The following is a 23,362-nucleotide window of genomic DNA, read 5'->3' as shown; positions in this document are numbered from 1 at the left end:
TCCTTTATTTGTAAGATAGTCATCTATCTGAGAGCCTATGTGACTTCAGAAAGGGCTGAGGAATACTCAGTTTGGTGTTTGCTCCCCCAAACTCCCCGAGAAATGCCAGGAAAAGAGGTCTGTACACAACAGTTGCCAATCTCACCAAGGCCTTTGATATTGTCTGTCATGAAGGCTTGTGAAAAATTATGTCAAGTTTTGGTTGCTCAGTGAAGTTCATCAGTATTGTGTCAGTTCCATGATGGCATACTTGCTTAGGTTCTGGACTCTGTTCTCATGCTTTCTCAATCACCAGTGGAGTGAAACAAGGATGTGTGCTTTTTCCCATGTTGTTTAACTTGATGTTTTCAGCTATATTATCAGCGCCTTTAATGAGGACAAAAATGGCATCAAAGTCAGCTACTGCACTGATGGTAAATTATTTAATTTGAAAAGCTTATAAGCCAAGACTAACGTGGAGAAAGAGTTGGCACGCATTTTTTTGTTCTTGGTTGATGGTGCACTGAAATACAACAAAACTGAAAATGAAGATGCAGTAAAGTATGATTGATTCTCTGCTGCTTGTGCTAATTTTGATTTAACAGTTAACATCAGGAAAACACAGGTGCTTCACCTCCATATATTATCCTTCATATGTAGAACTATCAATTACAGCAAAAGGAGGTGTTTTAAATCCTGTGGATAAGTTCACTTGCCTTGTCAGTATACTTTTTAGGGATGTTCACATAGACAATGAGGTTGACATAATGCATTACCAAAACTAGTTCTGTGTTTGGGAGACTGAAGGAAAGTGTGGGAAGAGAAATGGACTGACCACAAAACTGAAGACTTGTGCTAATTTCATTGTTGTATGCCTGTGAAACTTGAACAGTATCAGTGCCATGCCAAGAAATTGAATTGTTATCATTTGAATTGTGTCAGGAAGATTCTGAAGATCATTTGGCAAGATACCAATTTAGTTTCTCAAACTAAATTACCAATCATTCAAGCTATTGCAAAGAGTGTAACTTTAGGAGGACTGGCTATACTGTTCAAATACCGAATGTATGCTTGTCTAAAAGATTATGTAGATCTCAACATAAGGCAAGCTCTCACATGGTGGTCAGAATCATTGGGAAAAAACCACTTTCATGGCCTCAAGAATTTAGGAATTGATTGCATGACATGGGAGGACTGCCCAACATGGTATGTCCTCATCAAAAAAGACAAAACAAAATTGAAGTAGATCAAAAGAAAAATGAGATGTGCAGATTTAGAGAATCTACCTCAAAATGTTCACATGGACTACTTGAGCCCGACCTGTGGTAGAGCCTTTCAAGCTTGTATTGGTATGATCAATCATACATTGTAACTTGGCTCTGATAAAATGATGTCTTTTTGAACCTCTTTGAGAACAAAGAACATCAACCAATCGCCAGTGTATATTTGAATGAATGTATAAATGGATGAAAGAAAAATAAACCTTAGATTAATCATTTAACCATATACCAAAACTGTGTTAAGTGCTGGTGATACTAAGACAAAAGTTAAAATTTCCTTGCCCTTAAAGGAATTGTAAGCTAATGGGAGGACACATTATATGTAGGAGAGTGGTGACCAGGGAAGGATGTAGTTTAGAGAAATAATAAATGGAGCCATAGGCAAACAAATGATGCTTTTTTCAGGATTAGGAGGGTGTGGCAGCAGGTGTAGTGACAGGAGTGATCATCTCACATGGTGTGGCAAAAAGCAGTTTCTGTTGCATTTTTTTTTTTCACTTTGCCTTATTTTGTATATTTTTCCAGGTTTCTATATTTATTATTTGTTAGCTTAATTATAATGTATCTTATTATATAAATATTCCAGAATTTATTTAGATATTGTTGGACGTTTAGATTGTTTCCTGCTTTTTTTGGGTAATTATGTATATTGCTACTGTGAAAAATCTTTCAACAGATGATTCTTTTTTTGTTTTAGTAACATTTTCAGGCTATTTTCCTAGTAAGAAGATTGTTGGGTGAAAAAAGTTTGTGTTTTTTTTTTAACTTTTATCACATGCTTCCATATTGTTTTTGAAAAAGATTCTGTAAACTTACATTGCCAAAACAGAATTGAAATTTTGATGCCAGGAACATCATATTTTCTCAGGTACCTTTAACTGTCATTGTTGGAATGACGATTAGGGAGATAAATGCCTGATATTATTACAGTTGTGATTTGCTTTATATTTGTGATTTTTGTAATATCTACTTCATTCTCGCTTAGATTCCTATGGACTCTTATCTTCATGCTACACTATTTTTACATACACATACACACACACACACACACACACAAATAAATTAATATAACTTGGATTGCTTCTAGGAAGCTCCTTTCCCTTTTTTTTTCTTTTTGTCCTGAGCAACCATCATGCTTAACTCGGAGTTTGTCAGATATTTGTAAAAGAAGTCACTAAAAAGTTCTTTAGATTACTAGAATAAATACATTCCTGAAAATTCAAGTCTAAGATTCATTCCCATTGATTTAGAGTATACTTTCCAAGAAGCTTCATCTTCCTGATTTTTCTTTTGGAGGTGACTTAGATCATGTGAACTCCCTACCTTTTCTAGTGATTCAAATCAAATGATCATCTGAGACTTTACTCTCTTTCTCCTCTTCCTTACTTTTCCTTTTCTCCTTTTCTGAGTAAATATTTTCAGGAAGGTGTGAAAATCAGAAACAATTGAGGGAGACTTGGCAGGGAAGAAGAGAAAAAAGAGGGAAGAGAGACTCAAGGAATGTTGACTGACCTACTTTTTGGTGAATCACCTCCGCTTCCCCCTCAAAGTATCTTCTCCCTACACTACTTGGAAATTTCCACATCTTTTTGTTTAAAAAATCTTAATGATCTTAAAATTATCTTTTAAAACTATTAGTATGCTTTTGGAAGGGCTAAGGGGGAAGATTCAGTTATTCATACATAAATGTAGGTAAATTGAATCAGATTGTTTTCCTAATGTGCAATTGAAGACAGTAAGATTAAGGGAATTGGAATTCTGAGGAAAAAAAATAGGTAGTAAATAATTTTGAAGAGTGGAGCCCTCTAAAAAGGTTATTACCCAGAGGCATTTTAGGGGATCTTAAGGTCACTTGTTTGGGGAGGGAAGATGGGAGACATAAAAGATACAGTTACTTCCCTATTTCTCCTTTTGCTTTACCACAGTTACCTATTCCCAAGACTCAGATTTCAAACTATTATCATGTATTATACTTGAGCACATTTTTGGGTTAAACCACAGTTTGCATATTAGTTCTGTAGGAAAATACATAGCAAATTTCAAACAACTGACTTACAAATGAACTTTTGAAAACACTTTCTTTGTAAGTTGGGAATTGGCCTACATGTATATAGTTTTGCTGAAACTGAATTAAAAGTAAAAAAAAAAACAAAAAACTACTCTAACAGTTTTACTTAGATTTTAATGATTTTTTTTTGAGGAAAATAATAACCAATTTATTTTGCAAAGGAGTAGCTAGATTTTCACGTTCAAAATTTTTTGTTTCTAATATTGTTTCTAATATTAATAATGACAGTAATTACAGTAGTGGTAATAATCATTGATACTTTTTACACTGAATTAAAGTTTACAGTTCTTTTTAGGTAAACCCTGGGAGGCATTACTATATCATCTGTGTTTTACCAGATAAGACTTTGAGGTCTTTCAGGTAACAAAATTAACCTATTGAGATTGTCTGCACTAAATCTTAATGCCTGCCAGTTATCTGCTGAGATGGTAATTTTATTGAAATGGTGATCTTTCTTGAAAGAATAAAGAAAAAATTAGTAAGACTTTATAAAAAAAAATGTGGAATGACCATTTGTCTCGATTTGGATGTTATTAAATCACTTTACCTGGAAATTTCATAGCTGAAGCCTATGAAATTTTGAGTATTCACCCAACAGTACCTTTACTCAAGAGTTTTTAAACTCTAGTACAGTGGTGTGCAAATTAGCTAAAACAATATAAAATAATTATATTTTTTGATAAATACCATTAACCTTACAACTGTTTACATCCTTAAATATTTTAAATGTGTAATATATCCTTCTTTAAAAATAAATTTTGTTGATTTTTAAAATATTATCTGTGTTCTCCCTAATATCCACCTTCCCCTCCTAGAGTCATCACTTAAATTTTTTTTAAACCAAATTAAAAAATTTTTTTTTAAACATTAAAGGAAAAAATGAGCAAAACCAATCAACACATCAAAAAACAGCTGATATTTTATTCAGCATTCCATTTCTATGGATCCCTATCTCAGCAGAATTGTGGGAAGAAGTATCTTTGATTTCTTCTTTGGGACCAAACTTGTTCTTTATTATTTTGCAAATTTCAATTTTAATCTGTGTTGGTGGTTCTTTCTATACATTGTGAATGAGGCATTATTTATGTTTGAGTACTATGCTAGGCAGTGTGAAGGATACTAAATAACCACAAAGCATCTCTGCTCTTAACAGGAGTCAAATTGGGGAGATAAGGACTTATGGAACAATCAGAACAATGATCTTAAGATTTAGGTCATAGTGATCTATATACTTAGCCCTATCTTTCCTGACTTCCAAGAAATCAGCAGTTGCCTATTGGATACTTTGAACTAACATGTGTTGAAACATTTCAAAACTTAGCATAGTTAAAACAACTACTTCTTTCCCCATACCTATCCTTCTTCAGAACCTCTCCTTTTTGGTTAAGATCACCACTATCCTTTCTTACCTCTGATATCAGATTATTTTCTGATACTTTTTGAATCTACCTTTACACGTTTCTAATCTGTCCCTTGATTTCTACTCACATAGCTACTATGGTAGCTCAGGCTAACTTTGAGACTCCCCTCTCTTGTCCTCTTAATTTATCTTTCTAGCCATATCTTCATCTTATCTTTCAACTAAATTGGTTTTATATGAAACACTTTTATCTCCTGGTTTCATTCTTCTGTATAGTATTTTTCCTCTGCCTGGAATGCATTCCTAATTTACTTCTGCCTTTGAAAATCTCTAGTTTCTGTCAAAGTTTGGTTCAAATGGTATTTTTAGGGACCCTTTCTCATCCACCCAGCTGTTAGTGACTGTCCCTTTCCTCATTAACCTTGTTATTTTGTATATTATTTCTATTATGTGTATGTACATACACACACACACACACACACACACACACACCCTCTCCCTTGACGTAGTCCACTAGTCCATTGCACCAATTGCTTTAAAGGCAGAGATCATTTTATCTTTGTATCCCTAGCACCTAGTACAATTCTTATTCATGTTCAGTCATTTTTAGTTGTGTTCTACTTTTTATGATCCCACTTGGAGTTTTCTTGGCAGAGATAATAGAATGGTTTCTTTCTCCAGCTCATTTTACAGATGAGGAAACTGAGACAAGCAGTGTTAGGTGAATTGCTCAGGGTCACATAGCTAGATGAACTCATAAATTTGAATCTTCCCTACTCCGGGCTGGGCACTTTATCTACATAATCCACCTGGCTGCTCATAGTTCTTGTTATATTCTAAAAAATGCCTGTTGATTGATAAATTGATACAAGTTATAATTAAATGCTAAATTGTGTATGTATGTAGTAAGTATTACTATAAATGATAGCTGTAGGAATTAAGGAGTTTTTGAAATAAGGACTGGAATAGTTGGGATAGCAGAAGAACTTTGATTTAACAAATAAGGAGCCATTGAATGTTTTTGATCAAAGAAACATCCTGATTAAACCAGTGTTTACGTAAAATTTTTATGACACTAATATGTTGGGTGGATTAGAGGGAACAGAGAGAGAAATTGAAGAGAGAGATGTAATTATAGTGAGATGATGTGATGAGGCCTGACATTTTATATTATTTCCTCAAGTTAGGTAAACTCCTAACCATCTTTTTGTTTTTTCACCATTTGATCTTACAGTTTTGCATGGTTCATTCGAGAACTATTTTCTAAAGTTACCATTGACTTCTTGTATATTTAAATCGGATTTTTTTTTTCTAAAAATCTTCCTCACTCAGTACCTTGCAAGATTTAAGATTCCTTTTCTACTGTCGTTTGGCATTGTGCACCCTCTTCACACACTCATATCTCCTCTTCCCAAATTAGAATGAACATTTCATATTTTTTCAATATTGGTACTCTCCTCAGTAATACATATCTTTTGTGTACTTAAGTAGATGCTCTCAATGAGTTGAACAATGCATCTTCTTCTCCCACCTCCCCAAAATCCAACCAACCAAACCCAAAACAAAAATAAAAACTTACTTGTTTATCATTTTATTTGCCTTTATGAACTTAGACTTGTCTTTGAACAACAAATGCATTGTCTTTTAGCAGGCTAGTACTCAAAATTTTTCCAGTTTGGTCAGACCTGTTAGAACTTGCCCTTTGTCAGTACAATCTGTAAGAACCTAGAGTCATTCATTTCCCCTTAAGGAATATATTTTACTTTGATTCTGTGATCCCATAATTGTGGGTGCAGTCCAGAGGTACAGATTGTAGTTCTCCATTCCTTTTTTTCTTGTACATCTCTTGACTATATTCTTCAGTAAATTATCCAAAGGGGTGTCCATTTAACATGCTGGGGACCATCCACGTTTCTTTATGACATTTCAGTGAATATCAGTAAAATAAATGGGCTCTCCATTCCGCAGTCTCAGTTTAATGTCTTTGGAGACTAGTATTTCATGACTTGTAGCCATATTGGTTTTGAAAACAGTCTTTTGTTTCAGAGGGTATCATTGAAAACATTGCTTGCAGTGTCTCAAGTACACTATAGCCTACTTTCATTTTGTTTGATTTTGGATCTACATGTCTTGTTATGCATTGTAGTGTCTGACTAAGATGTATATATTGACCAGCTTTATGAGTTCTTTGTACATGGTACACCTTAATCTGGAGAATAGGTTGTCTATCTTTTTTTTCCCCCCCCAATTTGGAAACACAGGCCAAATTTTTTACTGATAGATTATGTATCTCATTCAGGAGAATTTGCTATTTTGTAAGAATTGAAATTGGTGTAGTATTGGCTGCAAAGAGCGCATTGATAGGACCTCTTGATTTAATTGGAAAATCCTTTTTCATTTGCAAGTTCTATAACATTGGCAAATATTTTAACAAGCATACATTTCTTTTTTATGCTATATACAGTATTAATAGTCAAGAGATTATTGAATAAAGTTGTTACATTTTTTAAGGAATCTTTGAATAGTTTTCACAAATGCTAGGGAGACACTTTAGTGAGGGAGAAAACCTTTATGGCAAGATTTTGCTCTTAACTAAATTTTTGTTTATACTCAACAACTGTTGAGTTGTATTCTTTATACCTTTTAGGCAGTTGTGTGATTAAATATCTGGTCTCCTATAGACACCAATTTGCAAAAATATTCTCTATTTCATTCTCTTTGTTCAGGATGCCCTTGATGTATATGGAGATTAGTCTCCTAAATTTTTTAAGAAATGGAAAAACATAGGCATTAGTTGTTTTACAGTTTGTAGAATAAGTAGGCTTATATTTTTTTCAGTTGCCTTTTTTGATAATCATATTTGAAATATTGTATTACTTTCCCTTTTTTCAAATATCTTGAAAATAGGTTCCTTAACATCATCCCTAAAATTACATGCCTTTATTGAAGACCTCCTTTTTGTATACTTGATCTATTTCAGCTGTTTCCTGTCTTTGTTTTCTTTAAAGCTAATATATTTCATATTTATTTAAATAATTGTAGCTGAAGGACAGTTTTTAGTCTTTCTTGATATATCTTTCTTACTTTGTCTCCTTTTTTTAATCTTTTCTCTTTCCCCTTTAGCATTTTAAATTTATACCATAGGAATAAAGAGTTAGAAGAGACCTTAAAGTGCATATAGATCAATCTCTTCACTTTATAGATAGGGAACTGAACTGAAACTTTTGAGAGAGTAAGTGACTCACTTAGGGTCAAACAGATACTAATTTATAGTCAAGTTTTGATCCCAGATATTCTCAAATCAAAATCAGTGTTTATTACATAATATTACTTCCCAACATGCCTGAGAAACTACTCATATTCCCATTTCTTTTTTTTTTTTTCTTGTCTTTGTTCCTTTTTTGGTACCAGAAATTACACTTTTGCATTAAATTTACTTATTTCTTAATTTTTAATTTTTAACTTTTTCTAACATTGCTATTTCTCCAGTTTTGATCTCAGGATTAAAGGAGCTATAGCATTTCAATCCTAAGGAATTCTAATATGAACACAGATATAGTTATCTTTTGTTCCTAGTTCTTCCTAGAGGGAATTTCACCCTTTTATACTCCAGTGTTGACTGAGCAGATTTTTATTGTCTTCATTCTCCTTCTTTAATGCAAATATATGAATTTGAAAACTGGTGAACTTCATTATGGAGCCCTGATGGCTAAAAATTTGAGTAATTATGGTTTGATGTAGCCCATCCTAAATGCTGTTTTCCTTGCTCTGTTGAACTCTCTCATTTCCACTGTTCAGTTCAACTCTTCAGTGGTGTGTTTCCTCCCTTCCCTCCCTTCTTCCTTTTATGGGGATTAGGATTGGAGGGAATTAATGTCTTATTTTCGCTTGTCTAATTTCCTAGTGTTTTAGTTTCTGCACAATTTCTTTTTGCTGAATGCCAAGGCTGGTGGGCTATCTTGCTTTTCTTGTCCAAGCTGTTTTGGTCTCCCATTCTTCCAACTGGATCTTAATCCATATTCTTAACATTTCTTGTATGTCTCACTACCACGTTTTCTTGTTTACCTTCTTTATCACTCTTTTTACCACTTTAACTCTTTTGTGACTTATAATTTCTGTTAGTCTCTTGTCATCAAAAATATTAGGAAAGCAGTATCACAAGGCAGATGTGTTGTGGTTTACAGGCTTTTAAAAGAATTTGAGGGGCTTGTTATAAAATAAATGTTGAATAGGCTTTGCAGATTGAGGGACTGTATTGACCATCCTATTTAAAGGCAAAGGCCATTCATCTGGCATCATAAATCATTTTATGTATTGTACTATAACATTTCAGAAGAAAATTTATTCTTGAATTTTGGAGAGGAAGAAAATTAAGAGAAAAAAAGATTGGAAATGTTGAGCCCTTAAATATTTGGTTTGGTCATTAACATACTCAATCTTTTTCCTCCAGATTTAACTCAGGCTTTCCCTCACTTTGGAACTCCTAGATTTGTGAATATTGGATTTTTTGAGAAGCAGGGGTTCTTTCCTTGATATTGACTAAGGAGTCTATTTGCCTTCAGGATGACATCTGAACTGGAGAGCAGCCTCACATCTATGGACTGGTTACCACAGCTCACCATGAGGGCAGCCATCCAAAAATCTGATGCTACACAAAATGTACATGGAACAGGTATTTCAAAGAAGAATGCACTTCTGGACCCAAATACAACATTGGACCAGGAGGAAGTCCAGCAGCACAAAGATGGGAAGCCACCATATAGTTATGCCAGCCTCATTACATTTGCCATTAATAGTTCACCCAAAAAGAAAATGACTCTCAGTGAGATTTATCAGTGGATTTGTGATAACTTCCCATATTATAGAGAAGCTGGCAGTGGTTGGAAGGTAAGATCATTTATATTTTAAAATTTTTACTTTTCTTTTACAATGAATATTAAAATGTGACATTGACTTACTGAAGTTCCAGTTCAAAAACTTTTTTTTTTATTAAAATGAATTAGAATATATTTAGCATATAAGGTCATTTTAAAGATACAGAAGAATAAAGGAAACTCATTATTGCTTTTTGAGTGGCTAACAGTTCATAATAAAATATAAAAATAATTCTTTAAGGATGAATAAAGCATAGACTAAGTAATAGAGATGCCTGTATATCCACTTTCAATAATCACCTAAGGTAAGTTTACATTCAGCTTATATAAGTAATTTGCATTTAATTCTAATGTTATTACTAGCCCTGCATAATTGAAATGAAAATTTGTTTTGCAGAGCCCACTGATTCTCTCTACTTTTGCTGTATACTCTCTGAGGAAAATGAAAACATTTGTCCTTTTGTTAATTAACTGTCTCTTGTATCTGTTAGCCTATTCCCTTCTGACTTTACTAGGAGCTTCCACATATCTTCTTTTTTATTTTAATCTTTAATTTCTCCTAGTTCCTTAACTTCTGCTTAAAAAATATGACTGTATGTCCCTTATCCATTAAAAACAAAAACACTTACCAGGACCTTCTCTTGACCTTGCCTCAGCTCATCAAGTTGTATTCCATGGATAAATTCTGAGAGTTGTTTTTATTTGCTTTTTCTGCTTCTTATTCTTCTCTTCATATCCATTTTTCAGCTCCTTGTAAATTTGGTTTTTGCCTCAATTTATATATTAAAAGTGCTTTCTCAGATTACCAACTGGTTCTTTTTATTTTAAAGTGTTTATTCATAACTTTTGTTTTTACATCCCCTTTGTTTCTGAATATATGCCTCCCTTCCCCCTATCTAGGAATCTAATCCTTATGAAAAAGAATAAAAGTAAACAGTGAAAAAAAGCAATTCAACAAAACCAACCAGCAAGCTGAGTTCGACATATTGATGTTCCCCACCTTCATAAAGAACGGAGGGAGATAAATTTTTACATCTCTTTTTCAAGATCAAACTTAAATTTACATTAAAAATTACATGGTATTCAGATTTTTGTTTTTATTTTTTATCCTTTCCATTTACATTGCTGTCATGTTGTTTTTCCTGATTGTACATCACTTTCCACCAATTCATACTGCATGCTACTTTGTATTTTTCATATAGTGTAGTAATATCCTATTTCATTTATTTATCATTGTTTGTCTAGCCATTCCACGATCCATAGGCTTCTACTTTGTTTCTAGTATTTATATCATGAAAAAAAAATTTGCTGCTAAGAATATTTTGGTGAATGTGATCTTTCTATCTGATATCTTTGAAGTATATGTCTATCAGTGGAATATTTAGGTTAAAGGAAATAAACAGTGTAATTAACAAATGATTGTAATTCCTAATATTTTTAAAGATTGATTTGACTAATTCATAGTTCTACCAATAATTGATTAGTTTGTCCGTCTTTCTATGTCCTTCTCAACATTAACTGTTCCTGTCTTTATTCATCTTTACCAGTTTACGGATGTGAGGCAAAATAATTTCAGAATTGTTTTGATTGCATTTCTTTTAGTATTCGTGATTTTGAGTAATTTTCCATGTAGTTTTTAATAGTTTGCAGTTCTTCTTTTGAATGCTGCTTGTTATATTCTTTTACCATTTATCTCTTGGGAATTGTTTCTTAAATATTTAGGTTAATTTCTTATATATCTTGAGTAACAACTTTCTTGGAGATATTTGATACAGGAGCTTTCTCCCCAATCAACAGGTTTCCTCCTGGTTCCCTTCACTTTATTTTTGCAGCAGCTTTCTAATTTTGTGTAATTAAAATTAATCAGTTTTATTTAATGTAATTGCCTTTATCATTTGTTTGGTTAAGCCATCTCTATGACCTTTTGTAGCCATCTCTATGACCTTTGTACTTGATCTGGTTTTCTTTTAGTTTTTTTCTTTTTATTTTTTATGGCATGATCTTTAATATGTAGGTCATGTATTCATTTTGAACACATAACGGTGTATGCTTTAAGGTGTTGGTTTAAACTTAATTTCTGCCAAATAGGATTCTGGTTTTCTATCAGTTCATTTGACATAAGACTAATTTATATTCTTGGCAACATAAAACACAGTTAATGACTTTTTTCTGTTTCTTGTTCATCTTTATGTAATGTGGTTCTGACCATTACTTTCTTAACTTTAAACACATTTTGAAGATGATTGAGACTTGTACACATGGTTTCATTTCAATAAGAGCAGGTATTTTTGTTGAGTTCTTTATGAGTTTGATATCTACAAGTTTTGAAATTAGTATGTATACTAATAAGTTTTATTTGAATGTAAATATTATACTTAGTATATATGCTAGTTAAATAAGATTTATATCAATCAGATTTTCATTCAGCAAATCATCAAGAACTTAGAATAGCAAAAGGAGGGGGGAGTATAACTAGTCAAGAAGTGATGGTTTAGGAAAGTACTGAGGGGTTGAGAGATTGAAAGTCACAGTTGGCTTAAATAAAAGTGCTTGGTATTCCTGGACAGAGGAAAAAGTGGGATAACAATAGATTGTGATCAGATAAGGACATTTTTATAGTTCATGAATGTGAAAGTGGTTCATCTTGGATCAAGACAAGATCCAGGATATATTTATTTTTGTGTGTGGCTGAGATAAATTGGAGTAGGTTATGGAAAATGGGTAATTTAAGAAATTATGAATTTAGTGTGTTTGAGGGATTATCAGTATGTTGAAATTCCATAGTATTTTTGAGAAGGAAGTTGCTGGTAAACTTATCTGCAGTAATATAATAATCCAAAGTTTTGTAGAACATTTGTCTCCCACATCATACCCTTTGAGAAGCATTGTTTTAACTACTATATTTAGTAACCCTTTTCTGAGTAGTCTTTATCTTCCTTAATCTTTTTTTTTTTTTTTAATTTCTTTTTTTTTTTCCCTCCCCCACCCCCCCCTGCCCCCCCCCCCCCCCCCATCTTCCTTAATCTTGTGCAATTCACTACTACCTCTACAAATTGGATACTATGTTCTCCTTTATCTTTTGTGGTAAAGATACTTCTTGCTTTATGTAAACACATTACTCAAATTGTACTTTACGTAAAAAATTCTAAAAGAAATCCACATTCCAAAAAGACACCGATGTTAACTTTATTTTATTTTGCTTTCTCTCTCTTCACTCCTACCTTCTCAGGAGATAGTGATTCATTTTTCTAAATGTTCCCAGTAGCTAACACAGTGTATTATATACATGGTGCCCTCACCAGAGAAGATGCTATGCTCTGTGAGCAAAGCAGAATTGTAATTAGCCCAAAGGGAATGTGAGATGCGCAGTTAGAGAATCTACTCCAAGTTCATATGAACTATTTATGTCCAACCTGTGGCAGAATATTTCGAACTCTTATTGGTCTGATTAGCCACATTGGACACACTGTAACTCTTTGAGAAGGAAGGACAACCAACCAACCAATCAACCAATATTCTTAGGAGCTAGTGCTTCATTTTTCTTCATGTTTCCTGTAGCTACCACAGTGAATAACACCTGGTAGATTTTTTTTTTTTTAAATATAGTAGATTCTTAATGAGTATTATTGAATTAGATAATTTTTATAACAAATCTTGTATGAGAATATTTATTCCCTGTCCATGGAATAAATATAATAAATGAAATTTATTTATTTACATAATAATATAATTAAATTAAATAAAAAAATAATCAAATTGTCCAATCCAATCTAGTAAACATTTATTAAGTGCCTGCTATGTTCCAAATACTATGGTAAGTGCTGGGAATACACTTAATAAAAATAAATCCCTATCCTTAAGGAATTTAGAATCTAAAAGAGGATACATTACATAAAGGGAGGCAGGAAAGTGAGGGAGTAAAGAGAAAAGAATCCAGAAGCTGTCTTATTCCATGAAGTTGAAACCAGGCAGAGTAGCAGGATGCAAAATGGAATTAGCTGAGAGTCCAGTTTCTGTCCTCTATAAAAGAAGGCTTTGAGAGGAATTCTGTTATATGCTAAGTAAAAAAAGTTGAGCTCTTTGTAACTTTATGTTCTGTCACTAACTAGTTCATTTTAATATTTATTATTTTTTTCAATGAACAAGCATATACTTGTTCTCCTTATCCTCCATTGTGGGGGGAAAAAAGGAAAACTAAGTCTTTTTTTTGTTGTTGTTGTTTTGTTTTGTTTCTTTGTTTTTTAAGGCAGTTGAATTTAAGTGATTTCCCAAGGTCATACAGCTAGTAAGTGTATAGGTGTCCTGAGTACAGAATTGAACTCAGGTACTCTTGACTTCATGGCCAGTGCTCTATCCACTGCTCCATCTAATTGCCCCCAACCAAGCCCTTTTTTAAAAATATGCATAATGAAATAAAACAAATCCCTTATTATTCATGTCCAAAAAATTATATCTCATTTTGTATATTTAATTCATCACCTCTCTTTTAAGGTGGGATAGTATGCTTCATCATCAGTCTTATGGAATAATAGTTGATTATTATGTCAATCAGATTTATTAAATCTTTTGAAATTGTTCCTTTTTAGTGTTGATATTATAAGTTGTTTTTCTGCTTCTACTTATTTCACTCTGCAGTAGTTTGTAAAAATTTTCTTATATTCTGAAACTACCTTTCATCATTTCTCACAAAATAGTAGTATTTTTCAATAAATATTTATTAAATATCCTCCTCTGCACACCTATTCCACTTCAACTCAGAAACTGTCCATTGAGTTAAACTTTTATTCCTAATAAAATTTTAGCTTGTTTTGTTAAAGATATGTAAATGAGCATATAGGAAAAGAAGGTTTATTGTAAAGAGGCATACATAGATCATGTTAGATGAACCTCATTTCCTTTTTTAAACTAAGCTAATAGATATTAGAGAAATTTTAGAGATGGTTTACCTAGACTTTAGCAAATACCTTCTAAAATCTTGTGAATAAAAATGAAGCTATATGGCTTGGAAGATGTTAATTATAGTTTGATGGATTCATTACTCATTGAATTACCAGCTAATTCTACAGAGTAGTTATTAATGGTACTGGGTCATTTTTGAAAGAAGTCTCCAGTGGAATAGCCCAGGAATTTGTGTTTGATTATTTAACAGTTTTATCAACAACATAGATAAAGTTTTTGATGGCATGTTTATCAAGCTTCCAAATGACAGAGTGAACTTAAATTTAATAGGATTAAGTCTGAAATCTCGTATTTGGCTTTTAAAAATCACCTTACCAGTTGAGGAAATACCATTACATTGCAGTTATAGTATATGATGGCAGGCAGGAAATTTTATGCAATTCTAGAGTGCACTGAGAAAAACAAGAGTGTCTTATCACTAGGAAGGTCATAGTCTGATTCTTCCGTGGTCAGATCATGTCTGGAGTTTTGTGTGCAGTTCTCATTACCAGATTTTAGAAGGGCAATTGAGAAGCAACAGAGTCTTTATAGGAGGAAAGCCAGCATGGTGTTAAAAAAAAACAAAAAAAAACAAAAAACGTCTTGAGTTCCTGCCATGCTGGAGTGAAGACCAAGAAATTGCTTTCGCATTTTAAATTAAGGGATTGTTGGTAACTTTGGAGAAAGTGTTGCAATTGAGTTGCAATTGTTAGGATCTGAAACTAGATTTTAAAGGTATAAGTAGGTGAGAGGAAAGTGGAAGCAGTAACGATAGACAGTTCCTTCTCAAATTTGACCATGAAGGGAAAATAACTCAGATTTGTATAGAGCTTTCAAGTTTGTAAAGGGAGATAGAAATATGGCTATAGATCTAGATAAGTAGATCTAGATGCAGATAGATATATCTTGGTCTTTTTATAGAGATATATGGTTCTATCTGTATATAATTTTATATGTTTTTTCTTTCTGATAGCCCTGTGAGGCAGTTGTTATACTTATCTCCATTTTATGGAGGAATAAACAGATCCTGAACGAAGGTATGAATTGATCAGGGTAACACAGTTGTGTCAGTAAATGTTTGAGGAGTTACTGAAACTCAGATCTTGATTTGAAGACCACTCAGTTATTCACTTTTATGATGCCTCCAAGTAAATAGTTCAGATATGCTTATGGATGAGTAGAAATAAACAGAGAAACAGAGCTCAAGATCAAGGGTTGACCTTGGTAATTTGAAAAGTCACTTTTTCATCAGAAATAGAAGTAAAGTAGGACATGAGTGAAGATATTGAAGGAAAGTAGTCTGTGAGAAGTTCATGATTGACCCTTTTTAGGGATAGGTGGGTCAACATCTTGTGTGGAAAAGGTTGGGACTTGAGGAGAGAAATGATTCAGAACAGTTGCTGGGAGGAATAGGTGAACCCAGAACCAATTAAGGAAGACTTTAAGTTGTTCTGTGCAGCAATGAGAGTTTAATTGAAATTAAATAACTTGAATATGGTGTGGCCCTTTAGCACTATTGTGTGACTTCCTCCTTTGATGTTCAACAGTGTGTGAGCTAGAAAATGTTGGGAAGAGAGGAGACCATAATTATGAAGAACTTTGAAGTCATTCCTGGGCAGATTTTTCTTTGCATTTAAAGGGGAAAATAGTAGTTATCATTAAATATTTGAAGCACAGGTTATATGGAAAAAGCTTTAACTAGATAAGTGTTGGGTAGGATTTATGTATAGTAAATGATCATTTATTCATTTCTTCAATCATCATAATAGGGGCTATGGAGGCTATCTAATTCAGCATCTGTATTTTATGGATGAGCAAGTTGCTAGACCTATGGAGGTAATTATTCTTAATGAAAGTAAACTTTGTAATATTAAGAGTTGTTCAAAAGTAGAATATATGTCTGAGGAGGTGGTTTGTTTATCCTCATTGAAGGTATTCTTTTTCAGGTTTTGATTGAAAATAAATGATTACTGAGATCCCTTCCAACTTGCAAATAAATAAAGGGAAAAAAGGGTAAATATTTCCCAACCTTTGCTGAAATATGAATGTTGGATCATAAACAGAAAAATTTTAAATACTTGGGGATTCAGGATGTGTGTGATACTTAAACTCATTAGATCAGTGATAGAAGACAGATTTTGAATGCTTAGGTGTAAAATTCAGACAAAACTTTTTTCTTATGTTTTTGACTGTCTCATATTTTACATATATGTATATGTGTGTGTATATATATTTATAGAGTACTTACAGTTCAGGGTTACAAGGACTTATGTAAGATTACATGGAAATTAAAAATAAGATATTTATTAAAGATTTTATTTTTAAGTAGTCCTTTTCTGGAAGTTTTGCTTGGAGAGTATAGAATTTAACTTTAAGCTATTAAAGATTCAAGAAGTACCAAAAGGAAGGAATTCAGGGAGCTTGGAATTTTTTCCTGTTGTGCTCTTCAGGGAATATTAAAAGTTGCTTCTGTTTGCTTTGCAGCAGTTAAGGATTTGTCAAGGAGATTATAATTGTTAATTGTATTTTACAGCCATTTTAAAACTATATTTCTTATATGCTTGTAAATCATGAAATACCATTATCTTACAAGAACCAGAAGTTGTAGGTTCTTTTAAAGTTAATAGAAAGACACTTTGTGGGTATAAGTATCCATGTCTTAGAGGTAATGAATTGTTCAAAAGAAGAGTTGTAAAAGACAACTTCAGGGACTTGTATAATCAGAGAAAGAACTTGATGGTAACAAGATCGTCTTGTGAAATTAAAGGTTAACAGGTGGAAGTAGTACCATATGGAGGCTATATTGAGCAGAGTAATTAAATTAGGAGGTAATTATGTATGTGCAAAACTAGTGTGCAGTCACACAAGAAGGATGTCATTGTCAGACAGAGTGGAATACACATGCTTTTGGAGTAATAAGATGTAAGCTATTGGGTAGCATCTTGAGTTCAAATTAAATATTAATTAAATTATTATATTTCCTGAAGCTCAGCTTTCTAAAATTTATTGACTGGCTTTAAACACTTAATTGATCCACTGCTAATAGCAATATCTTGGATTTTGGAGCCTGTAACCTTGCTGTAGATCTAACCTTTCTTTTCAATTAATATATTTGCCCTTCATTTCTAGTCTTGCCTTTCCCTCCAAATGGCAAGGAAAAACTTAATTATTTTTTCTTTTCCTTCCATTAGACAACTGCAAAGTGCTCCATAATACCTCAGAACAAGCATTTCACATCCTATATCAAATGTCAGGAAGGTACTTTTGGATACATTTTTGCCTGTAGAGGACAGAATTTTGGAGAAATATACTTGAAACAAGATTTTAACTCAGTGGAATTGATGAAACAATGGTTTTCTAGTTCACATATATCTAGTATGATATAATGATATAATCACTCTAGATTAGCTTATACTCAGCATATTTTAATGATGTAATTCTAATAGGGTATTTAAACTGGGGACAAAATCAGACTCAGATGGAGACGGAGATTGGTTGAGACTGTCAGACTGTCAGACTGCTGGAGGAGACTGGGCCAAATTGAGATTGGGTCAGACTATGACAGACACAGACTATAAGAGACAGTAAAGACTTTGGACTCTATTCTTATCCATTCTCATGGTGTCCATCTTGCTGAGACCAAGGCCTTTCCAGAGGACCTCCAGAAAACTAGCCCAAACATTACATTTGCCAATGGAATATGCCATGCCAATCAACCTTCTACTGCTGACTTCCCAATCCCAGTAATATAGTCTCACGGTGTAGATATGAACAATATGCCCATGCTACTTTTTCCTTTGACTTTATCTTGGTTATGATTGTCCTTATTCTTAGCTATTCTCATTCCTATCTAGTTTACCATTCCTCTGTGTCCTTTGGGATCACCCTATATTTTCAACAAACTCATATATATTATAGAAATTTTCAAACAACATTCCTCCTCTTTCCTTTCAATGAAACATTGTATAACTTAAAATTTTCTCTACTGGAGTCTATTCTTCTCATTTTCCCTAATCTATCGGAGCAAAATGAATATTCTTAGTCATTATTCTGTCATTTCCAGATCATTCTTCTACCATTATCGTCAAATATGTTTCTTCTTTTGAAGTCCTTCCAAGTTTTATGTTTTGACTTTTAAATGAATCTTTCAATTCTCTCAGTGACTTTAAAGCTAATTAGAATCTTTACTACCTGGATGAATGGTATTATACTTTAATTAGAAATAGCTAAACCATACTTACTGTTTTTTATTTGTTTGTTAAAAGTTTCCCAAATAAATTTTAATTTGTTTTGGGCTGCATTTGGTAGTGCATACAGTCTAAGGCAACATATTTGATACTTTTGACCTATATCATAGTGTTTTTATTAATCAATTCCCATACCCAGACTTGAATGTCTAACAAAAAACAAAAAAATTGATAGTTGTTAGTGAGAATTTATAAGCATTTATTACTTATTGTATGCTGGTTGCTTTGCCAAGCACTGGGGATACAAAAATGTAAGCAAAAATGAAGATAACCCTGCTGTCAAAGGAAGTTAATTCTAAAAAGGGAAAAAGTACAGAAAAAGTTGAAAAGTTGGAGTATGTGGGCATTGTGGTCAAAGTCTAGAAAGTCAGAAGCAGATCCAGGAGAAATAAAGGTTGGCTCACGTAGGACCCTCCCTAAAATGGAAAGTCAGATGTTCGACTCTTCCCGACTCTTCCCCCCATTCTTTCTTCTTTCCTCACTCTTAAATCCCTGCACCATACTAGACTTCATCAGATTCAATGGCACTGGTGTCTGTATCATGTTATTAATCAGATATTATTCAAAAGCATAGCAATGATGAGAAAAAATAGTAGAACTGGTACATGAGGCTCCTATGTCTAAAGACCAATATGAAGAAAATAGATTGTTATAAAGTAATTGTTTTGAGTCAAAAGATATTTGCTTAATTAGAAATTCACAAATGTTAGGAAAGCAAAGTAGAGAAAACTTTTGAGTAAAAGAGAAAGAAGTAAGCTCTCTTAGGCTGGGAATTTGCTACAGCTTAGTTGGCACAGTGGATAAGAGGGCTGGGCCTAGAGTCAGAAAGACTTATCTTCCTGAGTTCAAATTTTGTCTAAGACACTAACTGTGTGACCCTGGGCAAGTCACTTAATCTTGTTTGCCTCATGTAGAGATCAAGAACTCTGGAGAAGTGTACTTGAAACAAGGTGTTAATTCAGTAGAATTGTTGAGATGATTGTTCTCTAGTTCACATATACTTAAGTATTTAGCATGATATAATTATAATAAGGTATATAAGGGCCAACAAGGACTGGAAGATAGACATTCTATCTTTGATTATCCTTGTGGTGGCTCTCCTGTCTCCTGTACTATGGGAGAGACTGGTTCAACTGGGAGACTGAAGGAGACAATAAAGACTTTGGACTTTATTCCTGACTATTCTCGTGGTGATTATTCTGCTGAGACCAAGGCTGGTCCCAAGGCCCAGCTGGAAAGCTATCCCTGACATTACATCCTCAGTTTCCTCATCTGTAGAATGAGTTGCAGGGGAAATGGAGGACCATGCCAGTATCTTTGCCAGGAAAATCCCAAATGGGATTATTGAGAATCAGAGATAATTGAAAACAAGTGAACATGACCAAACAACCAAAAATTCAGTAATAATAATAACAGCTATCATTTATATAATGCTTTATATATGTTATGTGATTCTCAGAGTGACCCTATGAGGGAGGTTCTGAAGTGACATGTTCAAAATAGGGTAAACATAGCTAGTAAAGTGTCTGAGATAGATGTTTTTCTATTAAATTTTGTTTATCTTGACTCCCAAGTTCAGCACTCAATCCATTGTGCCATCTAACTACTTCAAGTTACTACATCATAAGTTCATATTGAAGATGTTGAAAGCAGAGAAGTTGGTGAATTACTGACTTGCTTTCCAAATTTTATCTTTTAAAAGCTAGAAGAATTGACAAACTATTATTTTGGACCTCATTCTGAACATTCAGGAACTTGTTGAAGTAGCAATAACTAGAATTTTGAGACAGGATGAAAATTATATATATTTTTTTTTTTTTTTTTTTTATTTATTTTTTTTTTTTTTTTTATTTTTTTATTTAATAGCCTTTAATTTACAGGATATATACATGGGTAACTTTACAGCATTAACAATTGCCAAACCTCTTGTTCCAATTTTTCACCTCTTACCCCCCCCACCCCCTCCCCTAAATGGCAGGATGACCAGTAGATGTTAAATATATTAAAATATAACTTAGATACACAATAAGTATACATGACCACAACATTATTTTGCTGTACAAAAAGAATCAGACTCTGAATTATTGTACAATTAGCTTGTGAAGGAAATCAAAGATGCAGGTGTGCATAAATATAGGGACTGGGAATTCAATGTAGTGGTTTTTAGTCATCTCCCAGAGTTCTTTTTCTGGGTATAGCTAGTTCAGTTCATTACTGCTCCATTAGAAATGATTTGGTTGATCTCGTTGCTGAGGATGGCCTGATCCATCAGGACTGGTCATCATCTAGTATTGTTGTTGAAGTATATAATGATCTCCTGGTCCTGCTCATTTCACTTAGCATCAGTTCGTGTAAGTCTCTCCAGGCCTTTCTGAAACAGGATGAAAATTATAGAGATGAAGTTTCAAAGTTGATTTCAGTAAGGAAGGACAAGGAGGAGGTGGAGGATGCATTCAAGAATAAGATTATGATGAGTAAATATATAGAAATCTGTTTTGTTACTGCTGCAGATTTTAACTTTGTTCTCTCAGTGACTTCTGGGAGCTAAGATGGTGGAGTAAGCAGTAAATCCACACAACTCTGTTACAGTCACCTCCAAATACCCATAAAGTGGGACCTCAACAAATCTAGGAACAGCAAAACCTGCAAAAAAAAAAAATAATAAAAAAGACAGGGTGAAATACTCTTTTAACTCAACAAACTTGGAAGATCGTCAGGAAAAGGGTAACACAATTCAGGAAAGAAAGCATCTCAGCAGGCCAGCAACAAAGTTGCACCTTAGCAAACCAGTAGGAGATCCTGAAGCTCCCCAGTATAGTGGAGCATGTAAATGCCAATACCATAAGTCTTCATGTACTTCAGCATAGCCAGGAAACTGGGCAGACTCTAGCTCTGAGAACTGCCACGTACTGAAGTACATGTATACTGAAGTACAGTATAGTGTAATGTAACCCCAAGCAAATAGGCAGCTAGATAACTGTGTTCAGATCACCACATGCTTTATTGTATCCCAGGGAAAATGTAGAAATACTCCACTGGCCTCAGCACACCCCAGACACCAGCACTAGGACCCTGGCTCAACATTGGGTAAGCTGCCAGACTCCTATGACTTCCAGCAGATTTAGGCACCCTCCAGCTCCTCAGTGTAGCACTAGATAGAAGGCTTCTCCATCCCATTGCCACTTTCTCTCCCCACTCCTCCCTTCCCCTAGGCCTCAGGGAAGCTTCAGTGCTGTTCTAGGTAAATAGCCAATCTGCATCCCCTAGCACAAAAAGCCTGAGACAATGCTCCTTCCACTGTGGGAATAGAGCTCCCCAGAAAGAAAGGAAAAAGGTTTAAAAAAAAAAAACAAACCTGAGAAAAAAACGACAAAAGAATCTGCCCATAGAAAACTGTTATGGTGACGGGGAAGATACAAACTCAGAAGAAGCATGTCAAAATGCCTATGGCCAAAACTCAAAGAAAAGCAGGAAATCATATCAAGATCAGAAAAAACTCGTGGAAGAGCTCAAAAAGGAACCTAAAATCATATAAGAAAAGTAGAAGAAAATATTGGGAAAAGAAATGAGAGTGATATGAGATTCTTTTAAAAAAAAAAAATCAGCAGCTTGGGAGAAAAAAAATTGGGAAAAGAAGATAGAAAAATCTACTGAAAAAACAGCTCCTTAAAACGTACAATTGGCCAAATAGAAAAGAAAGTACAAAAAGCTGATTGAGGAAAACAACTTTTTATAAGTTAGAATTGGGCAAGTGGAATCTAACCACTTTATGTGATAACAAGCAGCAATTAAATTCTAAAGAATGGGAAAATGGAAACATAAAATACCTCATGGGAAAAACAATCTGGAAAATAGATTCAGGTAAGATTATCAGAATCATTGGACTACCTGAAAGCCATAATCAAAAGAGAGACCTGGATATCTTAAAGAAAATTATCAAGGAAAACTGCCATGATAACCTGGAACCAGAAGCCAAAAAAGATATTGGAAGAATCCACTGATCACATCAGAAAAGAACTAGCCAAATTATAGAATTATCATGTCAAGGAAAAAATACTCTTAAGTGGCCAGAAAGAAACAATTGGGATATCAAGGAGTTTCAAATATCAATACTTAGCAGCTGCAGCATTAAAAGATTAGAGGTCATGGAACATGATATTCCAGAAAGCAAAGGATCTAGGACTACAACTAAGACTCACTTAACTGGTGAAATAATGCATAATACATCAAAGAGAAAAAAATGATCATTCAGTGAAATTGAAGGATTTCAAAGCTTTCATAAGAAGACCAGAATTAAACTAAAAGTTTGACCCCCAATATCAAGACCGAAGGGGAAAAGAAAACATAAAGGATTCAGTAGAGCTAAACTGTTTACATCTCTACATGGGAAGATGACATTTATAATTCTTAAAAATTGGTTCATTAATAATAGTACAGCTTAAAGGAATATACATAGAGAGAAGGATCCAGGTGTAAGATAAATTTAAGGGAATAATCAAAAAAAAAAAAAAAAAAGGATGAGCAAGAGGAATACATTGGGTGTAGAAGTAAGGTAGAGATATTATTTCACATAAAAAGATACAACCAATTACAAGTAGAGGGGAAGAGTGAGTGAT

The 23,362-nt window shown here is 33.6% G+C and overlaps 1 protein-coding gene across 2 annotated transcripts in view; it reads left to right on the top strand.

Moving 5' to 3' along the window:
• FOXJ3 (forkhead box J3) overlaps positions 1–23,362 on the top strand; it is a 140,504-nt gene that overhangs the window by 33,558 nt on the left and 83,584 nt on the right. For both annotated transcript variants that reach the window (XM_031962336.1, XM_031962335.1), the window contains exon 3: positions 9,250–9,574. In XM_031962336.1, the coding sequence (XP_031818196.1) occupies positions 9,250–9,574 (325 nt within the window). The remainder of the gene's footprint in view (positions 1–9,249; positions 9,575–23,362) is intronic.

Source organism: Sarcophilus harrisii, chromosome 3 (genome assembly GCF_902635505.1).
Source record: "Sarcophilus harrisii chromosome 3, mSarHar1.11, whole genome shotgun sequence".
Taxonomy (NCBI): Eukaryota; Metazoa; Chordata; class Mammalia; order Dasyuromorphia; family Dasyuridae; genus Sarcophilus; species Sarcophilus harrisii.
Note: the sequence above shows the minus strand (reverse complement) of the source record. Positions and strands in the feature narration are given on the sequence as shown.